This window comes from Strongylocentrotus purpuratus, unplaced genomic scaffold (genome assembly GCF_000002235.5).
Source record: "Strongylocentrotus purpuratus isolate Spur 01 unplaced genomic scaffold, Spur_5.0 spur5_scaffold_13, whole genome shotgun sequence".
Classification (NCBI taxonomy): domain Eukaryota; kingdom Metazoa; phylum Echinodermata; class Echinoidea; order Camarodonta; family Strongylocentrotidae; genus Strongylocentrotus; species Strongylocentrotus purpuratus.
Genome location: NW_022145598.1, coordinates 17,696,540 through 17,714,199, shown reverse-complemented (window position 1 = coordinate 17,714,199; position 17,660 = coordinate 17,696,540). Strand labels below are relative to the sequence as shown.

Here is a 17,660-nt window from a genome sequence, read left to right as displayed (position 1 = left end):
GAAATGGGTGGGGGTCATTTACTAAACTTTGAGAAAGTTGAGTTTTTGTTTGTCTTACTCTGGTTGCGAAATATTGACATATACATATATGTATTTTGTATATACATGCCTGTTCCAATAAAAACCTGTTTTCTTCTTTTATTCTAAATTCAAGGGATGGCAAATGAGGAAGAAGAGGCCAGTTCCATATTACTTCCAGCGGAAAGGTACATAAGTTGATAGTATAATAACTTGAAAATGCATCAAATGATGAAGGAGTTTTGCACTTAGACTCGACAGATTTTGAGAAACATAAAGTATTTGCATTATAAATCAACTCATTTGCTGGTTTGACACTTTGAAACAAATGTTACCAGGCACCCCCCCCCCCCCCCCCCCCCCCCCCCTCCCTCAGTACTTACCAGTAAAGAATGAAAATCTGAACTGAAGTATTAAATAATAATAATAATAATAAATTAATAAACAAAATAAAAATAAGAAAAATAAAAACACTAACATCTATGAATTGGAAACATATTGAAAATTCCCAATTTTTCCACACAAACTTTCAAACGTAGTAGTATTCCATTTGCATCAACATGCCTTCAGACTTCTGGTATAAAAGGCAAATACAGGTGTATATACTTTATGCATCTGTGGTTCACATAGACCAGTATACTACAACATGTCAGGTAGAAATATAAAGACATTTATTTTCATGAATCCACTTTGCCAAAGAACATAGATTTGATGAAGTACTGTCAACCTCGCACAAGTCAACCTTGTATATATGTCAAATAACTGCCTAAGCATTATAGAATAATTTCATACCATCAAAATTCAATGAAGGATCGTCTTATCAAATTTTTCCCTCTACGTAATTAGTGAACAAGAATTAAATTGTTTTTGTTTCTTTTCAGTTGGGATTTTGGAATGTGTTCCAGGCAGGATGCCGAGAAGAAGTTGATGGCCATTGGTATAAATAAAGGCCAATTCATTGTAAGGGATAAAGACCCTGGTAAGAAAACAAAAATCAATCATCAATAGTTAAGTCATTAAGTGCTTGATATAAAAATTGGTTTTAATTCAAAAAAAAAGAGAAAAAGAAGTAAAAACAGATTGTTGGAAGAATTAAGTTTTGCATGGTGTAAACCTGAAAACTTTAAACTATAATTCAGATTGGTGAAGATTTTTGAAAAACCAATCAAAAATAAATAAAAACCAATTTAAAAAAAATTGTAACTCAAATTTGAAAGACTGACATACATGAAAATGTATGTCACAGTCTAAAGTTCAATGAGCATCCCTCCCACTTGCTTATCATTGGATATTTTGTAAATTTCATTGTCATGGTTTTTAATGAAGAACAACATATTTTTGAGGGTGTATTTAAGAGGGGGTGTGTAAAAATTTGTGTAAAATAGTAAATGTACATGTATATTTAGGGCAGGGTGCATGCGTAATCCAATATTCAGAAAATTCCGACATTTATTAAATTTTTGGTGGTAAAGAATAAAATGGAGAGTTGGGCGAAAATTGCACAGAGTTTCCAGTTTATACGTGATCGGTGGCAAATATAAAATCACCCATTTATTTCCTAAATGGACCATTTGAAGAATTGTTTAAATTAAGTACATACATCAGTATGTTAATAATATGCTAGCTGAAAATCTTTGTGGTATCTGAACTTTAGTCTTCAGGCTTTTGCCAAGTTTTTGTCTGTTTCTATTATGAATAAAATAAGAAATAAATTGAAACACTGATTGTTTCAGGTACCTTCGAGCTGTCTGTGAGAGATAACGACCCTCAGAAGGGAGATCATGTCAAGCATTACAAAATACATCAGCAGGGCAGAGGTAATGGCTTCTTCATCTTTCAAGGAAGTGTCTTCCCAACGGTCTCAGAGCTGGTTCGTCACTACCAGAGTAAGTAAAGCAAGGTCCTTATACTATGGTCTACCCATTCCCTACAGGAACCGGGTGATCCCTGTATTAAAACCTATGGGAAGGAGAGAATGCAGTAGCTATAGAGTTAACTCTCTCCAGTTGATGTCCCTGTGCTATTGTACATGTAGATGTATTGATCAATATGTACCAGTAGTTTCACCTTTATAGGCTTTGAGGTTTTTTGAAAATTTCCAGAAAAAACTACTATTTGCAAGCAATTGAAGGGTTATCCTGTAGTGAATTAGAAATGGGGTAATTCACTCGAAGCTTCAAAAACACTACACAGGTTAATGCTACATAATAATAATAATAATATAATACTCAGTTTTTATATAGCGCTTATTAGAATCACTAAGCGCTTCCAAACTTGGAGATTATTACATGTACCATTGAACTGGTGAAGTTGATGATCTGTTTGGATGGGGTTGATTGGGGGTGTAATGACTTATTGGAAAGTCTGGACCAGCCTGCATAGTTAATTATTATTAGTCCAGTCAGAGAAATTTTACCTTTTGTGAAAGACTCTATGCACATGTACAGTACTTCGGGCTCATGGATTTTGGGGCATAAAACGTTTGTGAATTCTTCATTACTAGCAGAATTTGTGAAAGGTTGAAAATGTCTGGTTTACTGTTCCTTTAATTTTCTCTTTGCTCTCTCTTTTCATTTCTCTTGTTGTCTCTCAGGTAACATCGGCCTATGCTGCATCTTGACCGAAGCTTGTCCGAAGGAGAACCCTAACACCATCGGTCTCGGTAAGGACAAATGGGAGATCCCTCGTGAGTCTCTCAGGTTGACCAAACAAATCGGAAAAGGACACTGTGCTGAGGTCTGGAAAGGTAGGTGTTTCATTTTTAATTTGTTACAATTATGCCTCAGTACGAAGTACATGTAGCTGGAGGCATTATGTTTTCGGGTTGTCCATCCGTCCGTACATACGTAGGTATGTCCCGTTCTCGTGATCGCGTTATCTCAAAAACTATTCGATGGATTCCTGCCAAACCTAAGTCATGTATGTATCTTGCAGAGCCAATGAATTGATTAGATTTTGGGGTCACAAGGTCAAAGGTCACAATGCTCATTATGTATGCAAAAATAGCTGGTGATGGCGTTATCCCAAGAACCGATCAGTGGATTCCTGCCAAACTTAGGCCATGTATGTATCTTGCAGAGCCAATGAATTGATTAGATTTTGGGGTCACGAGGTCAAAGGTCAAAGGGCTCATTATGTATGCATAAATAGCTGGTAATCACATCATTAGAACCGATGGACAGATTGCCATCAAACGCAGGACATGTATGTATCTTGCTGAACCAATGAACTGATTAGATGTTAGGGTCATGAGGTCAAGATAAAAGGGTCATACATGTTTATAAAAAATAGCTTGTAATCATGATATTCTGAAAACCTGTTAATGGATTACAATTAAACCTGAATTTGAAAAATTGCTTCTATTTTGGTTTGTGAAATCGCTCTATGGCGTAGGTATCATTTTTGACTACATACTTAAGTATGTAATTTGGTTATTAAAGATATATTCCTGCAACAATTGGTAATAGCTTATTGCTATAACCCAGGTCTAAAATCCTTGAAAAGTTGGTCCACATACGGACCATGAGTTTCTTTAAAAAGCACAACATCCTCTCTGATACTCAATATGGCTTCCGAGAAAAGAGTAGCACTACCCATGCAATACTTTCTTTAGTTCAAACAGTTGCCAAAGCTATCGATCAGTCTTCTAATACGGTTGGTTTGTTCATAGATTTATTATTATTATTATTAATAATGCAGATTTCCGGGCACAAACAAATAATCTTTTTCTGAATAATAACATTTTGAAAATTAAAGACTTGTATATTTTTCAGCTTGGACAGTTAATGTACAAGCTCAACACTAAACAATTACCTTTGCCTTTTAATGATATGTTCGTAAGAAATGATTCGATTCATAGTTACCTCACTCGCCAGGCGAGCTCTTTTCATCTACCAATAAATAAAATATCTTTTGCACAAAAGACATTTGTTTTTACAGGTCCAAAACTGTGGAATTCTCTTTCAAATGATATTATAAAGTGTAAATTGATTCAAATTTTCAAAAGGAAACTTAAAAGCTTTCTTCTGAATAGTTACTAGGCTATTGCATTCCCCAATCAAATACAATTTGTAGTGTGACTTTATGCAACTTTGATTGTTTCTTTTTATAAACATGTATGTATTTATCAATGTTTTGCGTTTAAAAGTGATTTTTGTATTACTGAATTGTTGTTGTTGTTTTTTCTCATAAAAATAATAATTCATAATATTTACTTTTACAGGGGGGCTTACATTCTCCTTCCCTTTCAATTTCATGTTAATTTTGTTAATGTATAGTATTGTGCAAATTGATCTATACCGGTAGATATATAAAAATTGATTCCTGCAACAATTGGTTATAATAATAATGATAATAATAATAGTGGCTACTTGTATAGCGCACAGGTCCGCCTTTCGGTGCTCATGGTGCTTAGAGAAAAATACATGTAACAAACATAAGAAAGAAAAAACAACAAACAAATTTTGAAATTCTCCTAGACATAGTCAATTAGAATATTGCAATAATTCAAGGAAAAAAACAAATAAGTTTTCAGTTGTGATTTGAATGTTTCTGTTGACGACAGTTGACAGATTTGTAAAGGGAGTTCATTCCAGAGTTTTGGACCCATGACTGAGAAAGCCAGATCGCCCATGTTTCTTTTGAAGAAAGTTGACGTATTTGTAGAGGGAGATCATTCCAGAGTTTTGGACCCATGACTGAGAAAGCCAGATCGCAATAGCCTGTCTGATGACGACAGTTGACGTATTTGTAGAGGGAGATCATTCCAGAGTTTTGGACCCATGACTGAGAAAGCCAGATCGCAATAGCCTGTCTGATGACGACAGTTGACGTATTTGTAGAGGGAGATCATTCCAGAGTTTTGGACCCATGACTGAGAAAGCCAGATCGCCCATGTTTCTTTTGAAGAGAGTTGACGTATTTGTAGAGGGAGATCATTCCAGAGTTTTGGACCCATTAGTGAGAAAGCCAGATCGCAATAGCGTGTCTGATGACGACAGTTGACGTATTTGTAGAGGGAGATCATTCCAGAGTTTTGGACCCATGAGCGAGAAAGCCAGATCGCAATAGCGTGTCTGATGACGAGCGAAGATGTGTGGGATTGTATTTGGAAACAGAGTTACTCAGGTAGGTAGGGGAAATAAGAGAGTAAACTGAATGATGTACTTGTAACAGAATTTTAAATATAATCCTATTATCAACTGGCAACCAATAGAGAGAACACAGAATTGGTGAATTTTGAAGTCGTTGAAGTTTTTTTACATCATTTTTGGAAGATTACAGAACAGCAAATTTGCAAAATCTAAACAAGAAGCAATTAAACCATGAATCAAGATCTCAGCCGCAGGTTCAGATAAACACTTTCTTATTGCGTAATTCATACCTTACACTCTGTTGAACATGTGTATGACTACAAAGGACATTTCCTGAACAAATATTACACCCAAATTAAGAGCTGTTTTTGATGGAGTGATACAAGTGCTACCAATATGGAGATGACACAATTGATAGTCAACCTTTCGTAACATGTGCTTTGAACCTAATAATAACAACTCAGATTTATCATCATTCAGCTTAAGGCCATTAGATATTAACCAGGATTTTAGTTCTTCTAGACATGTTTCAAGTTTTGAAACAGCTGATGACAGTGAAGACATTGTAGGTTTAAAAGAAAGATAGATTTGGATGTCATCTGTGTATTAATCAATGGTGGCTAATACAATGTTTGTGAAATATCTTGCTGATTGGTTGCATATAAAGAGAAAAGAGCAGTGGTCCTCCTACCAAACCCTGGGGTACACCATACTTCATAGTAGTTTTACCAGAGGTAGAATTACCAATTTTAACACACTGAGATCGTTCAGAGAGATATCATATGATACGATATATCAAGTCAGGATAGAGTAATCTACTGTATCGAAAGCTGAGCTCATATCTAGCTTAGGTACTGTATGTATTTTGGTTGTTAAGCATTTATTCCTGCTACATTTGGTTTCCTAAACATTTGCTCCAGTGACAGTTGTTCCCAGATTTTTTAATCTTCATCACTGCATCATATATTTATAACCCTAACCTTAGTCCATTAACTATCGTCATCCTGTTACCAACTGTTTGGGCCGTTTGGCCCTTTTTTTCCCTCTCTTGCAACTTAGGAGTATATGGTAACACACCTGTCGCTGTCAAGACTCTGAAGGTAGGGTCCAATATGTCACAAGCAGACTTCCTGGCTGAGGCCAACGTCATGAAGAAAGTCAGACATCATAAAGGCATTTTACAGATCTTTGCAGTGTGCTCAGACAGCGTAAGTGATTTCCAAAAGACATTTGAGACAATCCATTAAAAAATTATTACTACTTTACATAACCATACGGCTCTCATAGATTACCATAATTACCCCCCTTATAGAAGGTTGCCACCCACTTCCAAAATTACCACCTCCTCTCCAAGAGAATTACCCCCCCCCCCCTGTATTATTTCCTATCCCAGATGACCACACTCCTCTTCCTTTTGGACAATAATCCATCAGAGATGATTATAGGCATTTCTTGTAGTCCTTCTGTATTAGCACCACTCCCAGTTCTTTCACTCCTTTCTCTTCCAACAATTTCTGCAGACTGTCCACCCAAACTATCCCCCTTCTCCCCCTACTCCTTCTTCCCACAATTTTCCCTGTCAAAGCAAGATTCTCTAGGCCTTCTTTACATGTAATGTGACCCATAAACTTCAACTGCCTTATCACATCTCGCATATCATTTTCCTTTGCACTTCAGCTCGTCTAGAAATTATTCATTACTAATTTGTCGTAATGTGTACTATTGCATTTTGCTTGCAGGAGAACAGGATCTACATTGTGACCAAGTTGATGTCAAATGGAAACTTACAAGCCTATCTCAAGAGGGGCAAAGGCAAGGTTACCAAGCTGACAACACTCATTGATATGGGTGCACATGTGAGTTACAAGAATCTATAGCAGATCTTCTTAAAGACATACTGTCAACAGTTCCCAAATGAATTGTATCTCAAGTTAATTCACAATACCCTGTACCACTAACTTCTAATGACACTAGCGCAATTCAATGACCTACCAGAAAGCTACTGGAGCTGGTGTCTTTTCTTAACAAATTAGGAAATGGTTATCTCGTTAAAATCTGTACAGTGCCATTAAATTTACAAATAAATGCTCCAAATACAACATTTTGTATTCAGACAGTCCATAATATTAATTTATGAACCTTAATATGAATTTCAAAAAGAAAGCAATTTCTTAGGCTGAAAACATTACGGTATACACCATATAAAGGCTGAAGGATGGGTAAGTAAGTGATAATAAAAAGCATTTAAATTCATAATTGAAAATTGTTTAATTAGAATTGATATAAATGGCCTAAAACCTGTCGTAAAAGTTTCTATACCTTTGCCAATTAAAGAACCTGAAACTTGTAACTATTTAGTTGGTGTAGAAAGATATTACTCTCTTGTCTTTCCTCATTCATAGATTGCAAGCGGTATGGACTATCTAGGATCGAAGAACGTTGTTCATCGTGACCTGACTGCAAAAAATGTGTTGGTGGGTGAGGGTAACGTGGTCAAGATCGCTGACTTTGGTCTGGCACGGCTGATGAAAAAAGATGTATACGTCGGGAAGAAAGGTAAGTAACAAGGGATTATAATAACATCTGAAACCCTAAATAAATAGTTATGTTCTCCTTATTTCATATACATAACACAGAACAGCTCATGGAAAGGTTGGGTCTGGAAGAAACTGGTGGAAGTGGGATAAAGAAGTGGATTGAGATGGATGGATGGGGCATGTGTTGAGAAGGGAAGATGATGAACCCGTGAAAAAGTGTAGGATCTGGAAGTTGATGGCATAAGAGGGAAAGGAAGACTGAAGAGAGTGTCATAGTGCGAAACTCAGTAACCCCTTGTATTGTATTAAAGAGGGAAAATACTGATGATGACAGAGAGTTTTCATCTTCAGACACATCATAAGTAGGTGGTCTTATTGTACTTTTTACTGATGTACCAGTTTCCATATGAAATACTTCTTAAGGGAAACATACCACTACTATAATAGTGGGTTCTTGTGTAGTGCTCATGTCTGTCAGACTTGATTCTCCTGGAGCACATGGCCTGTATAGGCTAGTGGTCTTTTCTGTACAGCTACATGTAAAGCAGTTTTTACTTTACATACAAGAGGTATAGCGCACCTCTTGGAAGAATTATACAACGATTAAAACCAGACACAGACGATCTACAATATGTGTTAAAAATGTCATCTTTATTGTCCCACTAATTTCTTCCTAGGTGCCAAGTTACCAATCAGGTGGACTGCTCCGGAGGCTGCCCTTTACGGAAGCTTCACCATCAAATCAGACGTCTGGTCGTTTGGAATCCTTTTGACAGAGATGGTCACCTATGGTGGTTACCCATATGATAGTGAGTCATCACATAGGTTATTATTAACCGTATCAGACATCTGAGCAGGGCAATTTTTTAATGTTTTTGCCCTCAAGGTTTAATGGATAAGCCAACAAAAGTACAGGCGGAAAAATATTATTCACCGCTCAGAAGTCAATGGGATTGTGTGTGTAATTTGCCAGTCAATAATATTATACAGTAAACCAATGAACAAATATTATTGCCCAATCTGAAAAGTCAATGGGATTTTGTGTGTAATTTGCCGGTCAATAATATTATACAGTAAACTAATGAACAAATATTATTGCCCGATTTGAAAAGTCAATGGCAAAATGCATGTTAAACTAGTGGGCAATAATGTAAAGCCTTTGTAAATTTCATCGCGCATCTACTACGCGTATGCCCAGGTCGAAATTCCATTAGGATCCGATCCTATTGGACCATCAGAAACCATCAGAGCTATTGGTGTCTAATGGTTTCAATAGGGAAAGTGAAATGATGGACCCACAGAAACCATTAGAAAATATCTATTGGACCAACACAAAACATTAGAAAATATCTCTTGGACCAACACAAACCCACAGAAAGAAATGCTGATGGACCAACAGAAAGCTTCTATTGGACCAGCATCCACCCATGTCTTTTATGGGTTTCTGTTGGTCCATTAGATATTTTCTTCTATGATGGGTTTCTGTTGGTCCATTAGATATTTTCTATGGGTCCCTGTTGGTCCACTAGAGATCTTTCTATGGGTTTCTAATGGTCCCATATTCTGAATTCCCTGTTGAAACCAATAATCCAATGGCTTCTATTGGTAAATCAATAATGATAAATCAAAACCGACTTTAGCAACTGTCCACCAAAAAAAGTATATTCTAATCTCAATTGCATTAACATCATCACATAGATCATTTGAAGTGAGTTTAAAAATATCTTTTATTTTAAATGAAGGCTTGTACTATTTTATATAATAAACATACATGAATTGTTTGTTGGTTAGTAATCATTATAATCAATATATCTATTGCTAAAACGTGAATGAAATTGTAACTTGATTAAACATATAGATCTAGATCTAATCGATTGGTCATTAGTTGCCAAAAGAAACTAAAAATCACAAAATTGATGTACATTGTCATAAGTTGCTTAACAAATTATGATAAATGTAATTTTCTTTGAACACGTATAAAGTAATCATGAATATGCATGAATAGATTTAGCTGTTGGTTACTATTGGTTTCTATTTGTCCCATTGGGTTCTATTGGTCTCATTGGTTTCCTATTGGTCCTATCGGTCCTATTGATCCTATTGGTCCTATTGGTCCTATTGGTCCTATCGGTTCTATCGGTTTCTATTGGTCTTATTGGTTTCTATTGGTTTCTATTGGTCCTATTGGTTTCTATTTCTATTGGTTTCTATGGGTGCTATTGGTTTCTTTTGGTTTCTGATGGTTTGAAGGGTCTCTATTGGATTCAATTCTATGGGTCCAACAGAAACCAATAGACTCCAACAGAAACCATTAGAGACCAATAGAATTTTTCTAATGGTCTCTATTGGTCTCTATGGGATTTTCGACCTGGGTGAGAACCTGCGCACTTTGCCACACTCTAGTGTGACGTAATAATTACACCCAAGGCACACTGTTTGCAGTGTATCTACAATTTTGTCATGCACAGCTGGATGTACAGCGCTGGTTTGACAATGTTTTTGCAACTTTTTATGCTAGGAAACACTGTGCAGTGTAGCTAGGCTACTGTAGTTTACAGAATTTAAGAGTATAAGATACTGAAATTTTCTTGTTTGCTCTAGATGTCTGATGTGGTTACTTATAGTAATATTGACTGCCTAATTCAGGGCAATACGACTTGTCATATATCGCCCTCACCTTCGGTTCAGGCAATATATCGTATTGCCCTGAAGGCAGTCAATATTACTTGTGATAGAAGTGATATTTTGTCAAATCAAAATTTTCTTGCTTAAGACACTTTCATGATTTTTCCAGCGTCATCCAGTAATTATAGTAATATTGACTGCCTAATTCAGGGCAATACGACTTGTCATATATCGCCCTCACCTTCGGTTCAGGCAATATATCGTATTGCCCTGAAGGCAGTCAATATTACTTGTGATAGAAGTGATATTTTGTCAAATCAAAATTTTCTTGCTTAAGACACTTTCATGATTTTTCCAGCGTCATCCAGATTTATGAAAATTTCATGCTGCAAATCAATGTATCACAACAGGAAATTTCAGCGGCAAAAATCGCTGTCGTTAATAATTTGCAAAAGTTAACGTTTTGCAGTAGTGTCATTTTACAAATGGAGATAATATTGACTTTGAGATGATAATAATGATGATGATAATGTTACTGAAAGCTATACTTATCACCTCATTCAATTAATCAACATATTCATGCTGTATTAAACACTTACAAGCAGCAAAACTGAAGACTTCTATGTAGAGAGCTATGCAAAAAGTTATACCCTATACTGACAGAAACAGTACAAAGCATGTGAATATCAGAGAAGTCTAGAGCATATATTTGATTACTTGTTGATTTTTTTCTGTTGCAGAAATGATATCTCCGGAGCCGGTAAAGACAAATGTAGCTAACGGATATCGTATGCCTAAGATGGATCACTGTCCGGACTCTCTCTATGAGATCATGTTGAAATGCTGGCACAAAGATCCCCAGCAGAGGCCCACCTTCAAGTGCCTTCACGACTACTTCGTCTCGACCAAACCCAACTACAAGGAGGCCGATTAGCTGGCAGAGATTGTCTCGTGAATTAATGGACAGTGTCTTGAAAGATTGTCTCTTGAATGGACAGTGTCTTGAAAATTGTCTCTTGAATGGACAGTGTCGTGAAAGATTTCTGTTGGAGAAAATGCTCCAACAGTTTGTCTCTTAATTTGACAATCTGTGGAAAGAATCATGAATACACGTACAGTTTCACTTTCTGGATGACTTCCAGAATGTGTAGGAAACCTGACCCTCTGTGATGTACCTGTAGTCCCTTTTCCTTTGAATCAACATCCTGTTAACTGAAAGACAACATTCCTTCTTAATTAATGGATAATGTTTCCAAAGAGTGTCTTTTAAACGGACATTGTCTCCTAAGGATCAAGACCTCAATCTTGACATGATCCTATTGTCTCTCATATCCATTCTAAAAGATAAACTGGTTTGGAGAGAAAGACGTCTTAACTGCTAATAGCTGATGTAAGAAGGGGCGCTTAATGTTACAGTAAAATGATTGTAGTCTCTCTCTGACAAGACTGAGATTGATATGCTACAAATAGACCAATATGCCAAGAGATAAGAAATGAAGTTCATCTCACTTATATCCTTGTGAAAACACAAGAACCAGTTGTGCCATACAGCTATAGAAAAGTCTAATCAATCGCAAATTATAACAAATTCATATCTCTGTAGTGCAGATTATGATTGGTATCAAGTTATGTTCAATTTGAATCAATCACAACGATTTAAAACACAAGAACCGGTCGTGCCATACAGCTATAGAAAAGTCTAAGCAATCTATGTTTGGCAATAGGTCAAGGGTGCTAGTTAAGGTACGAGTTATTGATGTATTCCATCTATAGATTATGCAAGCATTGAGATATTTAACTTGCTTCCCTGTGGTAGTGTTTCCAATCATTGCTAAGTTATGTTCAATGATTGAATCCAATTCATATGTATAAGGCTTTACAGTAACCCATCCTTCTTATCAAGGGTTCAGTGACACAAAGACATAACTCAATATTTTGCCAAAATTAGTATTTGAATTCAAAATGTTCAGAAAAATGTGGGCTTTCCAAGAAACACAAAGACTTAACTCCACTCAACGCCCCATTGAAGTCAATGGCTAGTGAAACATAGAGGCTGTTCACACCGCAATGAGATAACGCGGTCTATCGTAGCACCCCCTTTTTTCTAGCGCGCGCTAGACCGCGCTCTCTCTCGTGGACCACCCCCAAGAGGTGCTCCTGTGGCATGCCGTTTTGGCTCGCCGTGGCTCGCTGTTGGGCGGACCGAAACGACGTTGTACCTTCCACATCGCAGAGATAGCGCGGTCTAGCGCGCGCTATCTCTGCCGGTGTGAACAGCCTCATAGACTTAACTCCTTACGGCCCAAGTGCTCAGTGACACATAAGCCACTTTTTCTTAAAATGGCCAAAATGGAGTTACACCTTTCTGTCACTGACCCCTGGTTATCATGTATGTAGTAACATTGAAAACTTGTCATCAGTCGGTCACCTGTATGTGTGAGCCATTAGAGTTTTTAAACGTCTGTTTGGAGCCAAAAGGGTATTAACTGTTTTTAAAATCAAATGAGTTAGCGTCCTTCTTGCTCCTAATAGACAACATGTAATCAACGGTACTCCTTTTATACTTGGTTTGATGGAAGAAAGTTATTTTTATACTCGTCTGATTTGAATAATTTCATAACCGATGAATTATATACATTCCCTCTCTTTGTTTCCTCTTTTCAGATAGTACTATAGTTTTAAGACGTGAAACAGTCACTGTATTATGGTACTTTTTAAACACAATCATGTGAGTAATTTTTTAGGACTTTGTGGTGAACATTTCAAGGGATCTGTACAGGTAGCTACATGCTTTTTAAGTGTAGCTTATTTTGAATATCAGGCATATATTTGGTAATTGATGAAAAGTAAAAACGAATATGTTTGCGATGAAATGTTCATGTTGAAAATATCTACAGCTCTTTCATGTCTTTTGGATGAGAGAAAACGAATCACAGAATTTACCTCGATTTTCAATCACTTTTGGTACATTTGCATTTACTTGTGTGGATGTTATAGAGTTGCCTGTAATATGTGTTGCTAGGTTGGGCAGATCTCTGACAAGGTTATTAGGATGTGGAGGTAGTTCTGTAAAAACAAACAAAAGAGATTGGGTCTACTTGCTCCTCTTGTGTGCTTCGAGTTTGATCTGTCACTTGTTTAAAGCCTCGTTCATACATGATATTTTAAACTGTGTAAAAAAAATTTAAAGGGCTGCAGCGACGTAAAATGACATGAGAACAGTGCCTTTTATATTTCTGTATTTCATACCACACAGATATATTACTATGCTTGGGAGTTTTTGCCTGCAGGTAATTTTTCAGCGTCACTTTCCCTCTCATTTTCATGTCAAATGTTTTATCTTGCTACTGCTTTTTACTTTTGAGATGGTTTGTCCTATCATGTATGAACGAGGTGCTTTGACATTTTCAAGTCTAGGCAGTGCTTAAACTTTATTATTAGCTGAGTTTAATGTGAGGAAGGAACAATTAGAGTCAATTTTCTTTTGATTAAAAGTTAGATTACGAGCAGGAACAAATGATTATAGGAATACATTTATTTTGTATATTTTTGTATTATATCAGGTAGAAATTTTGACTCAGATTTTCATGCATGTCTATTTGTTTGACTTCATTTATTTAAGCTTCCTGTGTTTGTTATCTCCATATTAAAGCATAGTACATGTGTTCAATACACTCTCAGTAAGTACAACTTATACATGCGTATTCCATAGTGGGCGGTAACCCATGGTTTTCATTTGAATCTCCTTTATGAATGTCTGTCGGTGAATAATTATACATGTACATGTAGCAGTTAGTATAAAACATGTTCCAAAAACAGGGATACCATTCTAGAGAATAATGCTCTATAAACCATATTTTTATGCCTTATGAAGTGGTTTATTTACTTTAGGTGATATAGTTTTATATCATTTCATTTTTGTAGTTGAGAATTCAGGTTGCAACCATTCATTGTTTCTAAATTTTATAGATTTTTGTTTCCTCTCTACTTTTAACCAAATTATATCTCATTCTAACAGTCCAAATCAACAGTAAAATCAAAATTTACAGAGAAGGTTATACTGAGGTTCAGTTTGTTGCAGTGTTTAACATGGCTTATATTGAGATTTAACCCGTCGCTGGGGTTAGCAGAGTTCTGGCCAGTTACAGGTATTTCTTGATAGATAGGTTCAATGAAACTAGTATGATGTTGTTATAAACACCCTTATGTGCCATTTCAAATCCTCTTGTATTTTAGGAATAGTAGTTCCAAAGGGAAGAGACCTTTGATCTTTGACCTTCGTTCTATGTACCTACATGTACTGTATATATTAAATCTTTGCTTCTATTTGTCTATTTTCATTGATTTCTAAGTACTTAGAGCTTTCTATAAAGATCTTTGTACAGTGCGTTTTATTTTATGTGGAATATTAGACATCAATGGTGCATTTTTTGATAATCAACGATGGTGTAGATATACCTATGCACATACATTTTATTACACGGTACTCACATTGCAAGTACATCTGCTAGATATGTTTGACATAGAAGTCGAGTGATGTCACAATGATTAGATTTGACCTTGTGATGTCACAATGATTAGATTTGACCTTGTGATGTCACAATGATTAGTAGATTTGACCTTGTGATGTCATTGAGAGTCTTTGAATATAACTCAACCTGATTTAAAACATTGTGACACAGTTCGGTTGTGAAATTCTGTTTAACATTTTTATTTTATTTTAGATTTTCTACTATATATATTTTTTAAATTCCATCTTTATTTTCTTTCTGTTCTAAATTTCATGTTTTCCAATAATTCTATAAATTATTTGCTTCATCTATTTCATGGATATTCAAGAAATCAGACTTTTAGATAGTTGTTACATGTAAGGTGAAAAGGTGTTTTCAATGCAGGTGAATTTCATATGGAATGTGCTGTTCTCTTAGTAATTTTTTTAACCAAAAACATGTATCCAAGTGTATGTACTAATTAATAGTGATACGTGAGGTTTTAGTCATCTTTTAGCCAGACATACGTAATGTAAATATAACACACTTCATAAAATATCACTGATTACAATTGAATATTATCTAATCATATTTGTGTAAATAAAACCAATAGCTATGGAGAGTAACAATAATTAACTATAATCAGGATTTTTTCTTCAAAATTTGCTTCCATGTGATTTTTAAAACATTACATAACTTATAAACATACTTTGAACAGGGCAATTGTTTGTTAGCAAAATAATACGGTTCTTTTGTATTTATCTACCGGTAGCCTAATCAATTCAATGTGTACCAGAAAATATTGTACAAACACTTACTGATGTGTAGGAATGATGTTGTAGACATCGTGTCAGTGTACAGTTAGGCCTTGTTCCAAAATCCTCTATCCCTCTTGAAAAAGTTTCTCTTGCCAAATTGTGAGATGTAAAATATAGGATAGCAGGTTGTATACTACATGTATGTGAATGACAAGTTGTATGCTGAAACCCAGAGTGGCAGTGTAACTTCCTTTTGTTTTCAGGGGGGGAGGGGGGGGGGGGGGGACAAATCTCCTGTGTCCCTGCACCAGCCCCTAAATGTGCCCTTCTTTTCAAACTTTTGAACCTTTCTGTATGTGTGTGCATGTTGGTCAGAAGATTTTCTGAATCCCCCCCCCCCCCATTTTCATAATAAAGTAACCCTCAAGGCTAAATATGAAATGGTAAACAAGGCATTTAAAAAAAATGAAACAGAAAGCCATCAAATTGCAGTATAAATAAAGCTTAAAACATACCGTTACCTCACATATTTAATACTTTACCATTTTTATATCGTATTGTGTGACATACCAGGTCAATTTCCAATATTCACAAAATAGAACTTTTTGTCTTTTGTCTCTAGCAGCAATTAGAAGCAAGGACATACATGTGTACATGTACCAATTATAATTTGTCGGAAATTAGACCAAAACATTGTTTTTTCCATTTTAGAATAAAAATCTTTTTTTGGGGTATCAGGTACGAGATGAAGAGTATAAATGATTCACATTCTACATTGATGCTTGTAAATAAATGAAAATGTACTTCAGATATTTTTATGTATGTATAAAACTTAAAATAATATGAGCTTGGCAGTTGTTGAGGGAAAGAAATGATGGTTTATTTTTTAGAATGCAGAGAGAATAGATGTATAATCCAGAAACATGATTATGACATTATCTAAACTAATATTTCATGTATGTTGATCAATCATGTTTGTTATCTTGTTAATCCTTTTCCTGCTGAATTCTCTTGTTCCCATAAGCTTTCCATGGACTATCCGGCTCCGGTAATTAATGGGTTAATTCAATCTGTCACATCATACAGTGTCACAGAATTCAAGACTGTGTAGAACTTTAGGCATATTAGTTATATCATTTGGTGGGTTTGTTTAAGGTGTGTTCAAGAGAAAAAATAGAGTCAGCAAACGACATCGATACCCAAGATGATTAAAACAATATCTCTAGTACTTTTCAAAAGTCTGTTCCAATTTGTCCAGTACTTAACAAAAGTCTAGTAGGATTTTTCCAGTACTTTTCAAAAGTCTGTTCCAATTTTTTCCAGTACTTTTCAAAAGTCTGGTACGATTTCTCCAGAAATTCCGTTCAAATGTGAGTTCAAGAAAGCCTATGTTTGACACACTCTCTTAAATTTTTTAATTTTTTTGCTGTATATAGTTACAATAATGGTTCATCAAGGCTTAAACATTTTCTCCAGTCCGTTTCACATTGCATTGGAATGCTGCACAGTGTGATGCGACCATGTACATGTACGTGTAGATGGATTTACGTGTGTAAAGAAACAAACACATGTATATAATACAAAGAACAGGAAAAACACTGTATGGGACTATCTAACTCATTGTAACTAGACTGTGTATGTTATTAAATCATGTAATTACATATATATATATATATATGGATAAAATGCCTTTCACAGAAAGAATCAATATCTTCATTCCATTGTAGATGTAGCCAGAAGCTTTTTAACGAAACACTGTATAAATATTACCCAGTACATTATCCTCATACTGTCACTAGTAGATATTTGTAAACTATATTCTATCACTATTTTACAAGTACTTTTATATGGAATTCTTTTCAATATGTAATGCTTTGTACTATAATTGAAACAGAAACATTTTGTTTCCCTCTGCATTAAAAACTAAAAACAGATACCAGTGTTTAAAGTTTATTTTGTTCAGCTCCTGTTACATATTCTAAAAGTTTGGGTCATGATGGAAATATAAGTGCCCAATCACTCAGTGAGGGACGTTCCTTTTCCGCATGTTTTCAGCTAAGTTTTGTCATGGTTGTCCTTTCTTTGCTGTTATTCTTGGAACTTGAAAGGTTTCTGGAATCGTATGTATGATTTTTTTTT

At 35.5% G+C, this 17,660-nt stretch overlaps 1 protein-coding gene across 1 annotated transcript; it reads left to right on the top strand.

Annotated features, from left to right (window-relative positions):
- Positions 1-44: 44 nt before the first annotated feature.
- LOC578562 (tyrosine-protein kinase STK) lies at positions 45-11,207 on the top strand. Its single transcript, XM_030983579.1, has 9 exons — positions 45-206; positions 900-997; positions 1,752-1,904; positions 2,612-2,764; positions 6,171-6,319; positions 6,854-6,967; positions 7,514-7,667; positions 8,326-8,457; positions 11,014-11,207. Exons 1-9 carry the CDS (start codon positions 157-159, stop codon positions 11,205-11,207), a joined length of 1,197 nt encoding a protein of 398 aa, XP_030839439.1. The 5' UTR covers positions 45-156.
- The last annotated feature ends 6,453 nt before the right edge of the window (positions 11,208-17,660 follow it).

Bases quoted from the DNA above. Each gene is read 5' to 3' on its own strand.
- LOC578562 (XM_030983579.1), top strand. From the start codon at position 157: ATGGCAAATGAGGAAGAAGAGGCCAGTTCCATATTACTTCCAGCGGAA. The intron at 7,668-8,325 runs GTAAGTAACAAG...ATTTCTTCCTAG, and splicing joins TGTATACGTCGGGAAGAAAG to GTGCCAAGTTACCAATCAGG. The intron at 8,458-11,013 runs GTGAGTCATCAC...TTTCTGTTGCAG, and splicing joins TGGTGGTTACCCATATGATA to AAATGATATCTCCGGAGCCG.